This window comes from Gymnodraco acuticeps, unplaced genomic scaffold (genome assembly GCF_902827175.1).
Source record: "Gymnodraco acuticeps unplaced genomic scaffold, fGymAcu1.1, whole genome shotgun sequence".
Lineage (NCBI taxonomy): Eukaryota > Metazoa > Chordata > Actinopteri > Perciformes > Bathydraconidae > Gymnodraco > Gymnodraco acuticeps.
In genome coordinates, this window is record NW_022991588.1 from 878555 (window position 1) to 900228 (window position 21674).

The following is a 21674-nucleotide window of genomic DNA, read 5'->3' on the forward strand; positions in this document are numbered from 1 at the left end:
CTCCCTCCCTCCTAACCTCCCTGTTCCCCATTTTTCCTTCTTTTGTTGTTACAAGAAGTGCATGAAATTCTGGGAGCACAGCATTAGTGTATTATATTCTGGCAAAACCATAACACCTTGTCCCTGGTAGCACGAAGACGTTGCTTTGTGGGCTTTTTTGCGGGATTGTGTCGTGACTAGCGCTAACAGGGAAGCCACTGGAGAACTACTGGTATGATTAATCTGGAAGAAAGAGTGTTGTTTTGTGACAGTCTGTGGTGATTCATTGCAAAATATGTTAACATTTCAGTCATTGTTCATGCCACACAGACTCCCTATTCTTGTATGGGTTCCACACAACATTCAAGCCCAAAATAAAAACAATTCTTTGCAATGTGCCCAGAATGCAGCCAAGAGTCTTTCCATCTCACTGATTATGCATGTCTTTTTTAGACATTGTGACAGACTGCTCTCTCTCAGTCCTTGCACAGGTTGTACTGCTCTACTGGAGCCCTTAGCTGAGCACAAATTCAACTGGCATCCAGCGGTGTACTTGTTATTTTGCAGCATCACATAGCTGTTTCTCATATGTCACAAAACAATTTTGATCCAGCATTGTGGTTGTTTGGTTTTACAGATTTATTTGTAATGGACCACAATGAATCCCTTCCCTGTGATTATCTGGGAGCTTTCTCTCCGCTGTATGTTAAGTGTCCCTGTCGGTACAATACCTTCATTTTATTCTGGGCTTGTTTGCAGCCTTCTAAATACTGACTCATTACAGGAGTACACAGCATGGCATGATGGGCCACAGACGCTCAGCCCTCCATGTCCCTGGGCTTTTGTCGTGTCGTGCACAGCTGAGGCAGATGCTGAGGGGCACTCGCACTTAAATTGCCTGTATGAGGGCAAATTCTGTTGGCCACTGGAGTGGAGTACACCGTAGCTCATTGAGACACAGCTTATCTCCAGGAAAGAGAGGAAGAGGAACCATTAGGGACCGGTCATTTACTCTTACATTTTGGCTTCAGTTGAAGTCATTTTGTTGATTAAAGGATGTTTTGGCAACCCAACGTTATATCACATAGAATGCACTGTATACGAGAGACTCAACTAAATAGATAAAGAACAGCCCACAATGGCTTGTTTGTTTTTTTATGATTTGTGCTTGTCAGTAGTCCTTAGAAAAGGCACTGCCAAGTCTGGGAGAATAGAGCATTCATGTGCATCTGCATTGACTGGAAAAATATCTTCCCTAATCTGAATTCAGCTTCTGAATGTAATTTAGTTTTTCAACAGACTGAAGTGATGCATAATAATGAGTCTAGCTTTTTGTGAACATGTATCTATACTGGAGAATAGCACAATGCAGAGAGTTGCTGTTCTCTGGATTTTGGAACAATTTCAAGACCAAATACATATTATAAATTGCTTGTTTTGTCCGACCAGCACTCTAAAAATCCAAAGATATTCAGTGTATCGTCATGTTTGACTGTCAGGTCAAAATGTTTTATTTTGTAAGTCCTGTTTGATCTGAAGATAATGTTTCATGATTTTTTTAATCTAGGCTATTTACATTTAGACCCTTTTCGGTTAAATCCCCTTAAATAATTAATAAGTAATTCACATCAAGCTACATCCCTTTGGCTTATGACCAAGTGATATGATATTAAATATGACATGTTTATGTTCTGTTAAGGATACTTCAATATCACAGCCAAACAAACGGCCACTCTTCAACCCCAGAGAGGAGTCTGAATCATCTCCACTGTGTTGGCGCCTCGGCCTCTTATTCCAGTTGGTGCTGCCCTATTATGCAACCTGTAAATATGACCATTACGTCAGTATTTCAAGGGATATTTTACACCCCCTATTCTTAACATGTAATATTCTGCTGCCACAAAAAGTCCACATATGTGCTGACTGTGTTTGCAGTATACAGCTCTGAAATAAATTGAGAGACCACTGCAAAATGATCTGGTTTTACTATTTATAGGTATGTATTTGAGTAAAATGATTTAATTTGTATTTAATTCTATAAAATACTGACAACATTTCTCTGTGTTCGAATTTGACAGGCACTGTAGTGGAATGGCTGCCATACATGTAGAGATAGAGATTCAAGAAAAATGTGGAGTGTTTATTAATTAATAATATAGATATAGTTAAACATTCATAATAGGGCTGCACGATATATCGTGTCGTGACGATAATCGCGATATCGCGTGGACTTGCGATATCAAATACGTCTTGTTACAATTATTTTGCTGCTTGCTACAAAAGGAAAAGTTGCGCGGCTCTCATGTCAGGGGTACTTGAGTGAGTGACATGCAGGCTCTGCATGCACAGCAAACCACAATCAAATCTCCAAAGCAAACGGACCCGGTGATTAAAGGTAAAAACACTGAATAAAGTAGTTTCATGTGTTTCTCCAGGGCAGTTCGGCGCTGCTAACCGAGCTAGCTCAGCTTGTTGCTCTGATAACTTACGATCCAGACGTCCGTGACTAATAATAATAATAATTTCAATTTATATAGCGCCTTTCACGAAACCCAAGGACGCTTTACAATGGGAAGTAACAAAACAAAAAGTCTAGACTAAAATCCTTCATCCGGTTAAATATAGTTATAAAAATACCAATTGTATAGCATTTAAGTTCAAGAAAGGATGGTTTGCGGGAAACAAAACGGTCTTTTCTTCAATTCCTGTATGTTTTCATATCGCAATATATATCGCAGGGGGGAGAAAATTGCAATGTCAGTTTTTTTCAGTATCGTGCAGCCCTAATTCCTAACTAATAAAACACTTGTAAGAACATATCAAAAACACAAGCCTTATTTCAAGCTGTAACAGAAACCATATTTAAGATTTCGTTTTTTACAAGGTTAATTTGGATGGAAAGTCTCAAAATAGATGATGTTAGGAAACAGGCAGTTTCTCTGCACTAGTGGTTCCTTTTGGGTTGGCACACAACCAATTATTTTAAACCTAATGCACAGAGATTTACTGTGATCACCAGAAAAGGCCTCAAATGAACTGTTGAAATGTGCTCTTTAGACATCACAAGTTTCACTGAATAACATTGTGTTGTTGTAGTGTTGGCGTTGTAGCTTTACTTAAACACAGTATGTGGATAACTGGCACAGATGTCGTAGCATCAGAGCACAAGCAGCCCCTCCACTGAAGGCAGTCATGGGATCAGGGAAGTTGTGCTCTGTGTTTTAACAACCTCTTCAATGTAAATAGTTGCTCCTCGGAGGCTGCACTGCTGCGTCCAATCAGAGAGCCATATGAGAGAGAGAGGGACAGAGGGAGAGAGAGAGAGAGCGGTGATGTCAAAAATATGGGAATAGGGGAGCTGGGAAGCACGTTTCCATAGCAACTGGTAGAAGTGAGTATAACTTTTGGTTGAGAGGCATGAGCAGCAAGCAAACACTCACTTGTTCCTTAAAAGTAGTCCTGAATACAGACACTTTGGGAGCGCATTGTCCCTTTAAGACTGGGCTCTCAGTGCCGCCATTGTTCAAAATGAAATGCTTCCGAGTTAATTTATAGCAATGTGGGCGGGGATCTGTTCATCGTCGATTGAGATTCAAAATGTGTACGGGTTGTGTGAACTAAACCACATGTTTGTTTTTGTTTTTTTAGGAGTTGCAAAGTTCATTATTAACCTGCTAGTTAATAGTCGGTTTGGGAAAAATGTGTTTCTCAATTTCAGAGTTTTGTGTTTGTGATGATGTATACATTCAATACATTGATCAGAGTACGTGAACTACAGGCAGCTTCTGAGCTAGAACATTTGGAAAAATAACTGTGATATATTGTGAGTCAGTCTCTTTTGCAATACATACATTATATAAACACTATAACTGAGGCAGAGGCTCTTCTGTACTGCAGACAACTCTACAAATGATTAGCTTTTCCCGGCAGTTGAGCTGCATACAGGCACTTTGACATTGAAATAGTGACATATTCATGTTCATGAATGAGACCATGAACCATGGGTTTATGTGTGTGTGAGTGTTGGTGTGACACACATTATACTGTATCCATGTGGGCTATAACCCTAGGGGAAATTGAAAGCTTTTTCCTACAACTGTAATTCATATTTCTATCTTTTTTAAGGTCAAATCTGATGAATACTTTTTTCTCTGATACAACACACATTCCAGAAACTCCTGATTTTCAGCATACTGCTGTTAACCTTGGGAAAAAGTCTAAATCTATATAATAGAAATAATTCGTGAGTCATGTATCACAGTTACTCAGTTAATTTCCAGCCCTAGTGGCTAGCATACCTTTCATTTGAATTACATATCAGATTATTTTGTTTATTTTGGATTCCAGATGGTTAAGCTAAGGTTTGTGAGTGTCAAATGTAGACATTTGGGTTCGCCGTATGTGCTGTGTTGTACGCTGGCAGAATAAATAATGAGCATAATCGCACACGGCAAGTGAAGCGAGTCGCGGCTTGGGTCGAGGCTTACTACACCAGTCTCTAGCACCCGAGGTGTTGTTCTAAGATAACTACGGAGGCTAGAGGAAAGAGGCCAAGCTCTGCATAAATGATCATCCATAGGTTGTCCTTGCTCCTCATATCTTATCAGCCACTTCTAACATAACCGTGGAAAAGTCAGTGTATTGCTGTGGGGAACTGACATTGAAGATACAACCAAAGCTGGAAAGGATGGGTTCTGGCTATTTAAGGATCTCCAACTGCGACCACTGATTACTGTCGCCCAAGGACATCCATGTTCATCACTTTCATTCATGGAATAACCCCCTTTACCACCATCACTACACAGTAGGGGTGTAACGGTTCACAGAAGTCACGGTTCGGTTCGTACCTCGGTTTGGGGGTCACGGTTCGGTACGGTTCGGTACAACAAGAAAAAGCAAAAAAAAAGTCCCAAATGCATAATTCCAGGTTTGTTGTTATTTATGTTTGAACAGTAGTGCAAGTTTCAGTTTTTTTTTTTTTAAATAACTCTTTTTTGAATAATTAACTGTATTAAACAGTTAAAAACAAACCTTACACAGTACACTCAGATGGCCATATTATCTATAATGGCTGATGTCAAACAAAAAGGTTTCATCAAGCTGTAAAACTAAAAAGAATGTCTTGAAAATATGACATCATAAATAATAAGAAAGTGTTTCAAGAGCGCAAAGCCGTTGAAAAACATATGCCAAAAGCTTCCGTTATTTATTTTGGTCTCACGGCTTTCATGTCTCTTCGCTTCTTAAAAACAGCGGGGATCAGCTGTTGAACTGCTGTTGTCTTTTGCCGGGCTCCGGTGATTGGCAAATCTGGGCCATGCCTTCTGATATGATGTAGCATGTTGGCTTGTGTTACCATTAGCATACCGCACCACTGTAGAACAACGGCGACACACCGTCCTCGTCCGATCCACCACTCGCACACTCCATCGTTATTGTAGTCCACAGGGAACCCGAAATGTTCCCACACAGCTGATTTAAAAGAAGCAGGTGGGTTCTAGCTCCTGTGTGTTATCTGAAATCGCCATACTAACTTTTCTTCTTCTTGTATTTTGTTCGTTTTGTTGTTGTGTTTCTTCTTGTTCTTCATTTGTTGTTTAAGGGCGGCTGGCAAACAGCTTTTAGGCGCAATACCGCCCCCTGGATTATATATAGTGTAGTGGATACTGCCCTGAATTACACTTTTTTCCCACTCGTAAAAAAAATGCGTATTCGTCGTGTGACTGTGTGTGCCGAACCGTGACGTCCGAACCGTGACGGTACGGGACGAATACGGATACCGTTACACCCCTACTACACAGACATTAACACACCCACACACGTGCAGGCACATGTGTGCAGTTGTTTGAAGTCGCACCATGCCTCATGGCTGTACTGAAGAACTCATGAAGACCCTTAAATAGAAATAGGTTGAACTTGTGTAAGATCCAGTCATTTGTGGTCTTAAACCACATTTCTCTTAAGTCAGTGGAACTAAATATTGTTTCTGCATCATGCTGTTACATACATTAAGAAGCATCAGAAAAATAAACTCGTCACTGATAATATGCTACAACTGATAGTATTTCTAGTCCATGGTATATATTTAATGAGATTTCAATATGACTATGAACACTAAGGTTTGCTTGATGACCTACAGAGACATGAGTTATTGACACTGCAAGCTGTCTCCTATAGTCACAATCAGCTTGCATCCAAATATGACATTGCCCACAGCTACAGTAAACGTTACGTCACAAACCAACTGATAATGTCACTAGAGCCACTGTTCCTGTGTTGCATTTGAATCCGCCTTGTGCATTCATGATGTGAAATTAACCAACGACTTGATTCATTGCTTGTGTTTTCATGGTATTTCTCTGGATATTGTGGTAAAGATGAAGGCACAGCATCATTCTCTGCTCATACTGTATGTCATTGAGGACCTCATTTAGACGGATCTGCATTCTTCATCTGCGTGTTGGCAGCCGATGTTCGTGGTTCCAACCATGTTGTGCATTCATAATTGGCAGTGTTTTGAATTCAGAAACTATTTCATCTAATTATCCTCCTCGGTTTCTTCAGTATGTATTTTGTCTTGTATGTAATGTTTGTTGATGGAAAATTCCTCTTTTGTGTCCATGTTACGGAAATCATTCTTTCACCGTCTTATTTTATTGTCATTCTGGTTACATTTATTGTAATATTGGCGATTGACGGTGGATGGCTCGGATTCATTTTATTACCCTTTATTCTCTTTTTAGGCACATTTTTGGATTAAGAGTCTAAAGAGGCCATTTTTTAAATGAAATGTGAAGTTTAACTGCAGGGCGATCGCATGTTTTCCTTGAACTAGGTCACTATTTCTACTTAAATAGTTTTCTCTGAAGGTTTCTCACTCGGTCTAGCATTGAAGGCCTTAACTACTAGGAAAACGTACAAGAGGACTGGACATGGTACACTTATTTGTATGAAAGTTGTATAGGCCTACGGTTACGTTGGCCAATTAGTGGTACAAAGCACCTTCAGATGCTCCCAGGGCCATCGTCCTTTCTGTTCCTTTGTAAGTCCTTGTTCCAGTTCCAGTGAATGTAATCGTCTTTTCCAACTCTGAAAGTGCGGTCACAAGTTTGCACTCCATTGTTGGCAGTCTGCATAAATAATTGCAGCATAGGTGAACACATCTGAGAGTATACTTCACATCTTCTTAACAAATATACATCAATTGATTTTTTTATAATAATTAAAAAAGGCACAATGGGAGTAAGCAATGCGTTATGTTAGACCTCGGGATAACAGAGATACACACACACCCTTCACATTGATCGACAACATGCTACATCAGTCAATAATTTGAAGCAACAACAGTCAAAGAATAAAAACACAATAAGTAATGTACCGACGGTTTCATCATTAATGTACCTGTATCTGCAGTCCATGCTCCTGTAACTTCTCCTTCAATTCAGCCTTTCTTGGTTTTAAAATGAATTGATCACCGGGGATTCACATGCTAATTTAATTTCTAGGACACTGTGGCTTCTTGTAATTTGCCCCCCCCCCCCCCTGCTTTGAAAGAGTTTTTGTCCTGTTAACTGGACTTGAGCTACAGTAGCTTATTAGCCTCCTAAATATATGAAAAGGGAACTGTTAGTTGGAGAGCAATTACCCCGTCTTGTACATAATTATCTGCAGGAGGTGCCACAGCTCTGACTTCTATCCAAGAGGGTGATTAGTGATTGGAGTACAGAGTAGTTAGCTTTGGAAAAAATCCAAGACTTTAAAGGTGTGTTGTAGTATAAGAAAAATAAAAACATAGTGTATAGTAAGAGACAGGGAAGAGGGATTGTGTGATGGATATTCCCTGTGGGACCGTCATTATTTTCAACGTCAGCTTGCTTTCAGGATATGAGAATGGTTTTGCATTGTTGGTTTTAATATAGAAAATACAATCCTGTGAAGTTTACTGACAGGTTTCACAACGTGGCTCACTGCTGCCTGAATTCAGGTGATCCAGTTAGATGAACGTTTCATGACGTCTCAATGCTTAAAAGGTTTTTTTCCCTGCTTTTTAAGCCAATTATATAGGGAATATACTGTAGACTTTGTGAGTGATGGTGCAACCAGCTAAAACGCAATGCAAAGGCCTTGCAAAAAATCCCACCTTCATAAATGTCATGATGTTCCGTTTTGTTGGAAATGTTTTAGGGAAGGGCTGATTCCACTTTATGGTCATTTTGGAGGCTGCAGTTTGTGGTGCTGTTAGAATGTTGAGGTGTTGTAATTACCAGACGCTGACGAGACACAGGTAACGCTCTAACCGTGTGTGTGTGTGTGTGTGTGTGTGTGTGTGTGTGTGTGTGTGTGTGTGTGTGTGTGTGTGTGTGTGTCATCATTATGGCAAAGGTAGCTCTTGCGACTAGTAGGGACTCAGGTTGTTAAGAGTACTTTGCCATGTCTTCAGTAGACACATTATGTCACTGCGATTCCAACTGCACAAAGAACTGCACAAACAGCCACAAAGATTACAGATGTGTTGTTGAACTCAAAATTAAGGCTACATTCAAAGATGGGTGTTAGTATCAGCTATGTGTTACGGTGTGCAGGAAGCAGGACCCAAATGCAGATTTAAGTGACAAAAATAATTCCTTTATTTCAAGGCTACAATATACAGAGACAGAACAGAACACTCACCGCAGACCAAGTCATTACACAAGACGAACCGACACTGAACACAGGAAGAGACAAGACTAAATACAGGAAGGGGTAATCACAAGACGAGACACAGCCGGGCAGGGGAGGAGAAACACAAGGGCCACAGGTGAACACAATCAGACAACTAGACACACCAGGGAAACTAACGACAGGAGGAAAAACACAGGAAGAAGGACCAGACAATATACAAGGAGGAAAATACCCATAACCAGACATACAAAACTACAACACAGACAGATCCTAACACTATGTGTACAATATAAACTGGTAACTGAGTGTTTATTACATACATAGTTGCATTTTGGTAAAAAAAATGAAATGGTTGTAGACCATTTTCGGACAATGTGATAATGGGCTTTATTAAAAAAATGTGCTGGACTTGAACAATCATCATCACCATACTGTGCATAGGAGGTGCCTGTTTATTTGACTACTTGAATACAACCCACATGTATTTCCTTAATCCAATACAAAGTCCTTAGCTTGAAAATTACCATACCATTGTTTTAGTAAGCAGTTCATTTGAGAACAAATATTAATTGACGCCTGGTTTTCATGTTCTTTCACTATATCAAACCCTACTGAAAAAAATGAAACAAATTGACTTATTTAAGAATAATCCAACCGAATAGCTGTCATGCCAATAAAAGAGCTTTTGTTAAATTGACTAAAATGAGGATAATCTGACAGCAGACAGTGCAAACGACAGTCATTTAAAAAGCCTGCATTCAGTGTCTACCGAACATTGCTGCTCTGATTGGATGAGGATCATACCCTTTGCTAGAGGTGTCAGAGAGGAGGATGCTGAGGAAACTGCTCAGCATCATGGACAATAACTCTCACCCCATGCATGCCACTCTGGAGGCATATCAGAGCACCTTTAGCAGTAGACCACCACAGGAGGTCTTTTCTTCCTGTGGTCATCAAACTTTATAACTCCTCCTCCTTCGTCCTTCTGTTAATGTCATAATCTCATAACATTTGCAGTTTTTATATTTAATATTTAACCTAATTTTATTTAGTACGATGAGAAATTAGCAATTATTATTAGTTGTTTTTGGTATTTGATATTTAGTATTTTACTTGAATGTGCAATATGACTTGTCACTGTCACAAGCTGCTACCTATTCTCTACTGGGGCACTGTAATACATTATTTTAAAACTTTGTATATAGTATATTGAGCTATTGTATATTGCATACTTTTATTAAGATGTATCATCTGTATTGTAATTTTGGAGCAACCTGGCAAAAAGAATGTCCTTCGGGATTAATAAAGTTCTATCTAATCTCATTTCTGGGCCATATTCCATTATACTTTTTGAATTTGCTGAGGGCCGGTTCAAAATGGTCCGCGGGCCGGATTTGGCCCCCGGGCTGTAGTTTCCTTAACTTGAGCTCTGCAATAATATTTTCTTTGCCATTTCTAACTAGCTGTGGTCACTCTGGCTGATGAAGTTTTATGTGTTTTGGGCTCATTTAGTCACACTTCTTAGTCACACCACAGGAATCCTTGACTGCTGATTCTGCAGGAAACAAGTGAAGCTTTGTTCTAGCTAAGCACAGAGATGTTTCAGGCATTACTTCTGTGTCACAAATCTGTCTTTTCCTTCCGGTCTTTTATGAAGCGAAGGCTCTGGGAGGCGCGCTGCGTTTATCTTGTTAGACAGAAAGCATGATTTCTAAGAGTTTTTTAAGCATCTTAAATGTTTTTTCTCTCATGTACATTGGCAGCACAGCACTGGTTCGTACCCACTGCTGAGTGTTGACTGAATAATTGCAGTGCTGGCTGGATGTTACTCTCTCTAAAAGACAGGAACACTGCAGGCTAAAAAGGAACAGGAAATGTTGGGGGGTTTTTTCTGGTAATATTGCTGCTGGTGCTAAAACTAACAAGGTCAATTTTCTTGATGTGCATGCTTTGCTTTCCACTGGCTCCAAGCACCTGCTGCCTTTTCCCAAATGTAGTTTAAAAGATGTGATCCTGATTGTTGGGCTTCCTGTAGGGAATTAATCACAGCTTGATTCTTCAATTTCCTCTAATCTGCTGATTGTCGGTTTAAAGTTTGACATTTACTACTTGTACCAACTGTTCACTTTAAATGAAATATTTAATACCAAAATAAATTCAACAAAATTTGACTCACAGCGGTCTCTAGCTGGTGTAATATAATCAAATAAGAATACAAATCAGCTTGTGACTGTGAGGAGTAAAGATATATAATGAAACTCCAAGTGTTAGGCCAACATAATACTCTTATCAGTAATTGGCTGATCGTGTAGGAAATGAAACTGCTCTTGTAGCACTGATCGCCTGCAGGTAGCTAATTCCTTCCTTGCCTTTCGATGGCACACTGTAATAATGTCTATACTGTATTTCGTGCTTCATTTATTGTGTTGCTAATTAAGTGTCTGATTTTGTGTGTTCTCGTTTAAAGTTTCACTGGAAGTGCAGATCGTACCGACTCATGGAGAGATTAGTCTCGGAGAGTCCAAGTTCTTCATGTGTGAAGGTAAGTTCACTAAACTCTCACACGGTAAACACACACCTGCATCCAACATGTCACATTTTACATACATCATACATATTCTAAAGATACTGTAGAGCTTACAGTGATAGAAGAAAAGAAGAGGAAAGCATGCAAAATGCCAAAAGGCAAATGTGTTTTTCTTTTGTTTATAATCTTATTTAATAAAAAAGTTTCTTCATATTTCAAATGAATTTTTCTTGTCCTACTTTGTATATAGAGAACCGCAGTGACGCGTCCTAAAACCCGGATGTAAACTCCTTCCGGTTCCTTCGTCAAAAACGCAATGCAATTTCTCCATAGGATTTTGGAAAATAGCTGGAAATAAGGTCTGTGGTTGACACACATTTAAGAGACGGATCACGTTTTGTTCAGCCGGATAATATCCACATGTCTATCCTACTGTTATAATTTTCGAAGCATAAATCTAGTCGCAAGAAGCAAAATGCTAACGTTATGCTATAAAGGAACTACAGCAGGGTCGCTGCTTCAACGTCACGCCAACTTAAGATCCATATTCAAACATACAGATTGTAAATGGTACAAGTTGAAGTGTTTGTTTGAACAGTTTGCAGGAGGCAGGTACTTGCTTTCAAGCAGAACAGGGCAAACAAACTTTTGTTTTACGTGTTCGGTGTAATGACGTAAAACGGCCTGGACAACTTCTGTAGTCCTATTCAGCCACTTGTTAACAACCATCGTTTATCTGACACGTAAACTCCAGTGGGGTCACTGCTGATGTATTTAATGTCGTAGAACAAAACGTGATCTGTCTCTTTAATTTGTGTCAAACACAGACCTTATTTGGAGCTATTTTCCAAAATCCTATGGAGAAATTGCATTGCTTTTTATCGAAGGAACCGGACGTGGTAAAAATGCTAACTTACTTCCGGGTTTTAGGACGCGTCACTGCGGTTCTCTATTTGCAACAGAGATAACTGTTACGTAGACAAAATACAAATAATTAAACATGAAGTACAAGTACTTAACATTTCCAAGCACTAGTATTATTATTGTATAAACACATTACAAAGCCATATTCAAAAAATCATTTGTACATTCTGATTATTAAGGATACTAGGATAAGTGGTGTGCGTATTGCAATTATCACAGACAGCACAGTTTATCCACAGATCTCTGCGACCATATTTTAAACTTTATAGTGTCTGCTCAGTCGCGATTCAGCAGACAGTCTCGCCCTCACATCCCCTAGGACCCGTTAGAGGTGCAGCGTCCTTGCCAGAGCAGGTCTCTAAATTGGAGAAAATAATTCCTCTTTGGGTGCTGAATGGATGATTTATATGTTAATGTGGATTGGATGGCCTCAGAGCCAATCGCCACATCTCTAGCATACATGTTATTAATCTTTATAAATGATCCCCCTTATTTACATGAGACCCCCTACCTTCCCAGAACGTCCCGTCTACCGAGCTTCTGGGATAATGGTAAGGTGAGGCAGCTGCAAATAGCCCAAAGATGAATATTGAAAGAGAATATCTACCCCAGCAACAGCCTGTTCATCTCGCTGCCGTCTGCCCGGCCATACAGACGTTTTCTCTGCTTAACCACCACACTATAGAGCAGCTTTCTCAAGCTGTTAGACTGCCCAACTCAAAAACAAGTTTTACTTAAGTAGAAAAAGGGAATACCGCTGCACATTCTTGTGTTACAATTACCACAAATTAACCTTGATATCTAATATCGTGCGTTTCCTTTCGTCCTCACCATCTGGTCAAGGCAAAAAATGGATGTATGGTTTTGTATTTATTTGACTTTTATGTTTATAAAGAGCTAAAAACACATGTTTGAGTCCATGCAGGAGCATACACAACAATATACAGTCAGCGGGCACTGCTGACCTTCTGATGTTAGATAACAGTTTTATAACTTCTCCTGCTCTCAGTCGAAGGCTTCGCCAGGCACATAGAATGGTTCGGACCAAATGGGGACAGGATAGAGCCGAACAGACCAGACGTAACTGTGAGCCGTAACGATGAGTCATCCACTCTCACACTCTACAAAGCTGGGACTGAACATGCAGGGACATACAAGTGTGTCGCTACCAACGGAGACAAGCAGGCAGAGGCAACTGTAAAAGTGAAAATCTTCCGTAAGTATTTTCCTCACCTTTTGTCCTCAACAAATTATTGAGTGGCAAGAACACAGAAGAAGAAAAAAGCCCTGTTTATTGAACTCGTAGTATTTTATTGACTGCTCAAGGGCAGCACATTACTCTTTCTCTTTTCAAGTGAGGGGGGATTTTTCATCAGTTCAATAAACGGTCGGAAGACCATTAGAGGGCTGCTTAATGATCCTGTCTGTTGTGCAGCTCTTGTGAGTAATGGCTTTTATTTTCCATGAATGCCAAGCATCAGCAAATGTCTATAAGAGATGAAATCCTTTGCCAAACACAACTTTTCCTGTTATTTCATTTTCTTATTTTAGGCTTATTATTACAAGTGGTCAGCCATGTGGATACTGCATATTAAAATCAATATACAGTCTATTGCAAAATAAGATTGCAGTTTCAGTTTGTAATTTACATTTTTCTTGGCTCAGTAAATGTGAATTGAAAAATAGTTTTTTAAGAGGGAAAAGTTGTTCTTTTAGATGTGAAGCACTTCAAACGGAAACTTGAGAAATCGAACCCTAACACATTTAAAATAATCAATATACTGATATCTTCAGAGCAGATACTGTATACAACTTCTGCCACCTCTGGAAGCATGGCAGCAGTTTGTAGATGCACTTTTTTCATATAGCTACTGTTTTGGGTCTGATTTTGTTAACGTGTCGCTCACGTGAACTGCACACTGGCTGAGAAAGTTTTGTTGTGTTGAGTTTTGATGAGATACTGTAGCTTTAAAGATACTGTAGCTAGAGTATCTTTAATGAGATACTCTTATAGTCGGGAGGCTTATCGTTATTCTGTATCTTTTCCTGTCAGTCTAGTTTGTAAGGAAACATTATTAAATGTTTCTATGCCATGCCAAGCTCTTCATTAACCAGTTAGTGGGTTTTTGAAATGACTGTTAATAAGAAATGCTGTAGCTATGGTAACAAAAAAACTGTCTGACAGGAACTTGATCTAAGAAAGTCTTTTTCACCGTTTAATTTTTTATAATTTGGTTGTGAAATAATTGTATATGCTGACAATATAGAATTGACAATAATTGATAGGTGAAATTGTATGTGTGTAAGTACTTCTCCAGTCATTTTTGTTTTCAGGAAAATGATCATATAAGATTTCCTATCGCTAGTTGAAAATACTTTCAAAGTGTATATCTGCACTGTAACTTTTAACTTGTATTTTTTCTTTTAATGTTTATTTTATTATCTTTTCTTTTTAATGACTGATTTTAAATGCCATTTTCTTAATGTCTTTTGTTTTTTGTAAAGCAATTTGAATTGCCTTGTGTTGAAAGGTGCTATATAAATGAACTTGCCTTGCCTATATATCCTATAACTGTAAAAGTGAATATGAATGTGTCCTGCACAATAGTCATACTTAAAAGGAGAGTAAACATATTTTTTTCATGTCATATTCCAGAAAAAATCACCTTCACAAACGCACCGTCACCCCAAGAGTTTAACGAAGGAGACCAGGCCAACCTTATCTGTGACGTCGTCAGCTCGCCCCTCCCCACTGTCTTCTGGAAGTATAAAGGAGCAAAGATACACATGGAAAAAGATGGTAAGAGCTCCCTGAACATCAAGGGGATCATTCTTCTATTCAACAAGATTTGGTGTTCAGCTGCTGTGGTTCCAGTCTTTAAGGTTTGACAAACATTATTTAATGAATGTTCTAAATATTTTTGGACATTTAGATTACATGATTTAATTTGCTAAATGGTTTGCATATGATCTCTTTAAAATCTGTAATATGAAGAAGTTATATCATTTTTGATGTATTATCACGCCCATATTTATTTGTTTATTTGTTTATTCCACACATGGCAGTTATTTTAAAACAAAACATGTACACTTATACTGTTTTTTATGTATTTATAGCTCATGGTGGAAAGGAGCAAGGAGAAGAACATCTCATTTGACCTAATAACCATTAAAAAGTCAAATAAAGGCAATATTCTTTCAGTCACAGTTACTTACAAATACTGAAACATAAAACCAGAACACAATCAAAAGTCAGCTTCATACTGTTTAATTACGCTTTCTTTAAACATAAACATTTTCTTCACTTCTTTACACCAACTACAGAGACACACATATCAACTGTAATTTGGTCAGAACATGTGCAAAATGTACCTTTTAAAGTAATGTAATGGAGGGTAATGACAACTATCATGAAGCATATTTTAAAATAAAAGTCTGACCTCAAAATGGGACTCATTTATTGTAATTAGTTTGTACAACTATGATAAAAGGAATGCTAGTGAAAATACAAGCTCGAGTCACAGCAAGCTATTACAGTTATGCAGATTTGCCGACATTAGAGACTTGAAATTGTCCGTGCCCTGCATCTGTTGCCCTTCTCCTCCAGGGTTGATCCTGTGCTCTGAAAGGAACATTCATTTGGTTTGGAATTTGAAAATCCAGCGCATACTCTGTAATTCACCTGTGACACAGAGCAATATCATAATGTGGTATTGTTGGTTCTGCTCACTGGAAAATAATAACGCGAGCTCATGTGTGGGTTGTAACAGTATTTTGAATTACTACATGATTAAATGTGTGGGGTTCACTTTTCATCTCCAAGTTAGAGAGCTCTTTTGGGTCATATTCCTGCTTTTCTGGAGCTGGTGAAAAGAGTTTGGGGGCTTGCTTACATATGAGTTTGAAGGAGTGGAAATGACATATAATCCGTTTCGAAATAGAGTAGTTTTCTCTGTGAAAGTATCCCCCAGACAGACAGAAGTATTGCATATTTCGAGACTAATGTAGCTAGATGAAAATGCAAAAATGCAACATTAATCTGTAATAATAAAGCAGAGATATTAGTGAATAAATCATACATCAGTGTTAAGATGTTGTCAGCCAGATATATCAAAGTTAATTTAAACTAATTCAGATGACAATTTTCTTTATATATGGAGTTTCATTACTTCAAAGTGTTGGTAGCGACACAGCAGCTCTTCATCATCAAATCGTTCCTCTTTTAAACATGCCAAATATAATGACACATCTAACAATGCCTTTATGTTCTGCTTTCTTTCAGTTCGCTTTAAGGTACTGAGCAACAATCACTTTCAAATCCGCGGCATAAAGAAGACTGATGAGGGCTTATACACCTGCGAGGGTCGCCTCATGTCCCGCGGCGAGATTGATCTGCGGCTCATCAAGGTCGTAGTGAACGGTAAGTGGCCCCTCGCCACTTTTTCCTCCTTTCTGTTTGTTCCTGTGTGCATATTTTTGTGTGACAGGTGTCCAATGACGCTTAAACAAGCTGTATGTCCTTAGAGGCCCAGCATCAATGTGGAAACAGTTGCCCTGAGCAACCGTTCATCAAAGATGTTCCATGCTAATGAGGTCTGTTTTCCAGCAACTTCTGAGCCGAGCGAATGACGCCTAAAATAAGTGCTCTGAATTTGTCACAGCTTCTGTCTCCAACCCCCTTCTTTTTATCTACGTCGCTACCTGCTTCTGTATCTGCCAATATATTTTTCATTCTGTCTTTTTCATTATTTATCCATCTCTGTGTGTCTCAGTGCTCCCGACCATCAGGGTATGGCAGTCAGAGGTGAATGCTACAGCAGATGTCGGGCAGCCCGCCATGCTGACTTGTGCTGTTGATGGCTATCCTGAACCCATGGTGACATGGACAAGGTAACACTGCTGCTAACTGGAGAGACAAATGCACTGCAGCAGACCGTCAGAGGCTGGGACATGACCTTATAATGTAAACAACAATGTTGGCAGGACGGCAGGAAAAGTTTGGTTCCGCTCATCATCAGTCATTCGTAACCTTAATTACTACATCATTTATATCAGTATGAAACATTCGGAACTTTATTATATATTATAAAAGGATGTGAAGAAAATGATATTACAGAACCGAAATGATATATTACACACTGTACATTTTACATTTATAATTACACACTGTACATTTTATATTTAATTTAATATTCCATTCTCTACAATCTTGATGTAAATAATATCCTGCATTATATTGTGTCTAATGCCCTCAATAGTGTTTAATTGTCAGAGTTTATAGATGTTTTATCTTCACAGTCTACTGTAGATTTTTCTACTTTTTTAATGCCGTTTTAATTCTATTTTGAAATGTTTCAATTCTAATATCTTTTATTTCTACTCTTTAATTTCAACTTTTGTGCAAAGCCTTGTTTTGGTTTTGTGTTTTTTATGCTGCTGCAACGCAAAAAGGTCTCAGTTTGGGATCAATAAAGTACCTCTTATCTTATGATCTTATCTTATATACTTTAGGCTACATGCTGTCAGCTAAATGTCCACACAGTAACACACCCTCTTCAGTGGAAACTCTAGGATATTAGGGATATGGTACTAACTGGTTTATTCATTGCAATGGGATACTTAATCAAAGAGTATAAAAGGTGCACGTAAACAGTGAAACCTGAAGACTGGAATGTCATCAATAGCCACTATTCTGTGTGTCTGAATGCAGCCTTTGATAGCTTCCTGCTTTGTTAAACTGTTCCTGTTTCTCTCGTTTCATAGACAGCTGTTAGGCGTGTACAGACGACTTAGACTGGGGGAGGCAAAAAGTGCATACAGCCAAAGAGCTACTGTCTGCTTTTTTAAGTATTTTGTCACCCTGGAAATCATTTGTTATGCTTGTGCAGCTAGAGCACCTGCTACTTGTTAAAAGAGCTGTTTTTAAAGCCAGAACGAGAGATCGCAGACAGTTTGAGGCCAGGGAACATTATCTCCTTTACATTGTAGCCAACAGGGACACTACACTGTGACAAAATGAAAAAACACACTTTTCTGTTTGAATGTTCTCTTAACACCAAATGTCAAAAGAAAAACATTGATTTCAGCGGTTCTTTTTTTCTTCACTGCACTTCTACTTACCCACTTTATCTTTAATGTCATTTGACGGCATAAATACTATATGTAAGAGATAATGTGCAGCGACGCGGTCATTATGGGGAAAAGAACACAGACAGGCTGATCAGGAGCCTGACGCGAAGCGGAGGGATCTAGATCGGCATGAAGCTGCATGCAGTTTGCTTTTCAGCCCAACTATATACAGTTAAATCGAACGGACTTATTTATGCAGATGTGAGCGTCCTTAACAACGGTCAATAAGTCCTTGACAGTGGTCTGTCTGTTCTGGATTAACAACGTGTCACGTGTTCTGAATTGACCAATCAGAATTGAGTATTCAACTAAGCCATGTAATAAATATGTATAGAAACTACACATTTTTGTTCAAAAGATGTAAGGGTCATGATTAGGAAAACAGCTGTCTTGTTAAAGAAACATCTTGTTAAATGGTGCAGTTTAGAAATGATGTGTGTTGTTGTGTGGATAGATAAGCCCTTATGTTTTTCACAGGAACAATGTGGTCCTGGAGGCTGGAGAGAAGTACAGCTTTAATGAGGACGGCTCAGAAATGACATTAATGGAAGTAACTAAGCTGGATGAAGGAGAGTACACCTGCATCGCCAAGAATAAGGCTGGGGAGAGCGACCAGGAACTCAGTCTGAGAGTGTTTGGTAAGACGCTACATATACACCCATACATGAACTAAAGTGACAATATCAAATGTTCCAAGTGTGTCGGAATAAGTACAAGAGTACGTAGGTGGAGGAAGAACAATAGTATGGTTATGTGTCTCTTTTCAAAGGGATACAACATGAGGTGTTGTTTCAGTGTGGGTTGTGGTTGTTTCATGCAGAGGATCCTGAGAACTGATAAGATCATCTGAAATCTATGAAGTATTTTTCTTTCTTCTTCCCTTTTGCCCACTAGGTTGTTATTGTTGTTTTTATTGTGTCAGGTAACAACCATAGTTTAAATCACAACACCACAATATCAGAGCATGTAGCCAATGAAATGTACTTTGAGTTATCTGGTTCCCACACAACGGAGGTGGTTTTTTAGAGCTAAACGATAACCATCAAATTACTCAAGACAGCCTTCAAAGCACAGTGTTTACCTCTTTAGCGCTATTTAGCTCATTAACTCGAAGATTTTCTAGCACTCACAAAGCTCTGGTCTACTTACATCAAAGTAGGAAAAGATGTAATTGTGCTTTTCCTAGTACCCTGCCACATCTGAATATGAAAGCTGTGTTCATTTGTGTGTCTCCCCTACTGTATGCTGATTGGAGTTCTGAAATGTTTAGTACCTGTCAATACCAAGTCTGATCAGATATATCTTCATATAAAACACAGATGCATGGAGCACAATTGGCCTTTAAAGCCCCTTAAATGTGGTCTGAAATACGACATATTCCTCATTTCTTCATAAATAAGCAACAATAAAGGGTAATGTTAGAGCATTCCTCAGCCTAATTCACACTCATTTTAAAGTTACTGGTGACTGTGTCCGTGGGTCATTTTCACCCCAACCTGATTTATATTTACAGCCACAATAAACTATTTCTAGTACTATTATTTCCTCATGTTATTCAAATCCTCTTTGGAGTGACCGCCTTGTGTTTTAGGGTTTTTGGTGCATTTAGAGTAACTTCTTTCGATACTTAATATTCTTTTTACCCAGCTATGTGTGCAATTTGACTTCTGTGTGATAATGGAGATGGATGGAAGCATTTTAACTCAAATGTGCCTCATGCAGTATCTTTGCCTCCTGTCTCCCCCCCGTGTCCCCCGGTCAGGCTTTGGCTTTGTGCTGCTGAAGGTCCATCACAGACAGTCCTGTATTATGCCATCTAAAGATAAATTACACTGAATATGTAATTACTCTCTAAGTGTTATTTACCCATCTGGTCTGGGTGGGTGTGTTTTGATCACATTGATTGAGAGAGCAGGCAACTCATGCAAACAACCTCCCAACTCCATTTGCTTTACATAAAACATTTTCAATTCTGATAAAGTCTGGGCCCCAAAGAGCTCTGAACTCATCTCAGTTTTGGAGAAAAGTGTGTTTTAAATAGCTTTCTTTTCTTTTATAAATATCACTTGAGATGAAGGCATTCAAAGCAAGTTTACAATTGTGGTGAATGTTGTAAGTTATACAGTATTTACTCTATTGAATGGGCTAACATTTTAAAGTACAAGTGCATTGCTCAATCCATGCATTCTACCTTTCTGAGGTGGATAGAATAAAGTGAAAGCACATAGTGATGCTCACCCTCTCGCTTCAGGAGGAGCACTTGAATTTGCTTCGCTCTGCACACGCCACATTGTTGGCAACATGCTGTGCTTTCAGGTGTGCTATAACGCGACAGTTCTTTCAAAAGGAAACACAAAATGAAGACCAGCTCCTTTGAGATATAGGCTCAAGAAATTGTTACATGAATTAAAGTTTGGATCCAAACACTGTAATCGCAGCTTTGCCACTGTTGAGACTTGAAAAGAAAATACAGTTTTGCTGCCATTCAAATCCCCCTGTCACCTGCCAAGCTTCTGATCCTCCTCCTTCCTTTCAACTCATCACGCATCCTCTGAGTTTCTCTTTTACCTGTTTGTACTTGCTGCCAAACCACCTGGCTTGTCTTTGTATGACAGTGTCATTGTGACTCCTTTTTGCCTGTGTTTACAGTAAAGCCTAAGATCACGTACATCGTGAACCAGAGCACTTCTGAGATGGAGGAGCAGGTAACTCTGACCTGCGAGGCATTGGGAGACCCCACTCCCACCATCAGCTGGAGTTTCGGTGAGCGTGTCTTCGCTGAAGGAGAGCAGGTAATATCATAAAAGCTGTATTGATGTCCATATCTCAATATCTTAATCTTAAGTAATCAGTTCTGCTCCTTTAGGGCCGATGTCCTGCAAGCTCTTTTCCTCCTGGAGTTAATGAACAAAACTTGGTGCAAAATACGCTGATATTATCTGTTTCCCAGTTGCATACTTTAAAGAATATCTGAAATTATGATGTTTCAATAGTAACATGTACACACTAGGAAAATAAGATACCACTTATTAAATGCAAAAAAATTAAATAAATGCCAGATGAAAGAGGTGTATTGAGTTTAGAAAATAATGAACTTTCACATACATTTACAACATTTATTTTACTTGCAATACTTTCATATTGAATATATGCTACAAAAGGAAACACATGTTCTGCACTGACTTAACTATAGTACCTTTTATAATGCATTGGCCTGTGATGTATAATTGGGAAACATTGACTGCTAATCACCAGGGAGGAACACGAGCCTGCAGGACACCGGTGTCCCAAGGAGACGAATTGAATACCTTTAACCTAAATTCAAGAGGTATATTGATTGTGCGCAGGTGGGGGACTTCAGCAGTTTCCTCAACAAGATTACGTACTGCTGATTATTCCTCTTGAATTAGCAGCTCCTTCTAGATGGCCCAGAGGATCTCATGTCATTAGCTGC

General features: G+C 39.0%; 1 protein-coding gene across 13 annotated transcripts in view; it reads left to right on the top strand.

Moving 5' to 3' along the window:
- Window positions 1-21674, top strand: part of ncam1b (neural cell adhesion molecule 1b) — a 79927-nt gene that overhangs the window by 25770 nt on the left and 32483 nt on the right. For all 13 annotated transcript variants that reach the window (XM_034197830.1, XM_034197832.1, XM_034197839.1 and 10 more), the window contains exons 2-8: window positions 11108-11182; window positions 13101-13307; window positions 14748-14891; window positions 16374-16511; window positions 16864-16981; window positions 18698-18858; window positions 20870-21012. In XM_034197830.1, coding sequence (XP_034053721.1) covers window positions 11108-11182; window positions 13101-13307; window positions 14748-14891; window positions 16374-16511; window positions 16864-16981; window positions 18698-18858; window positions 20870-21012 — 986 coding nt within the window. The remainder of the gene's footprint in view (window positions 1-11107; window positions 11183-13100; window positions 13308-14747; window positions 14892-16373; window positions 16512-16863; window positions 16982-18697; window positions 18859-20869; window positions 21013-21674) is intronic.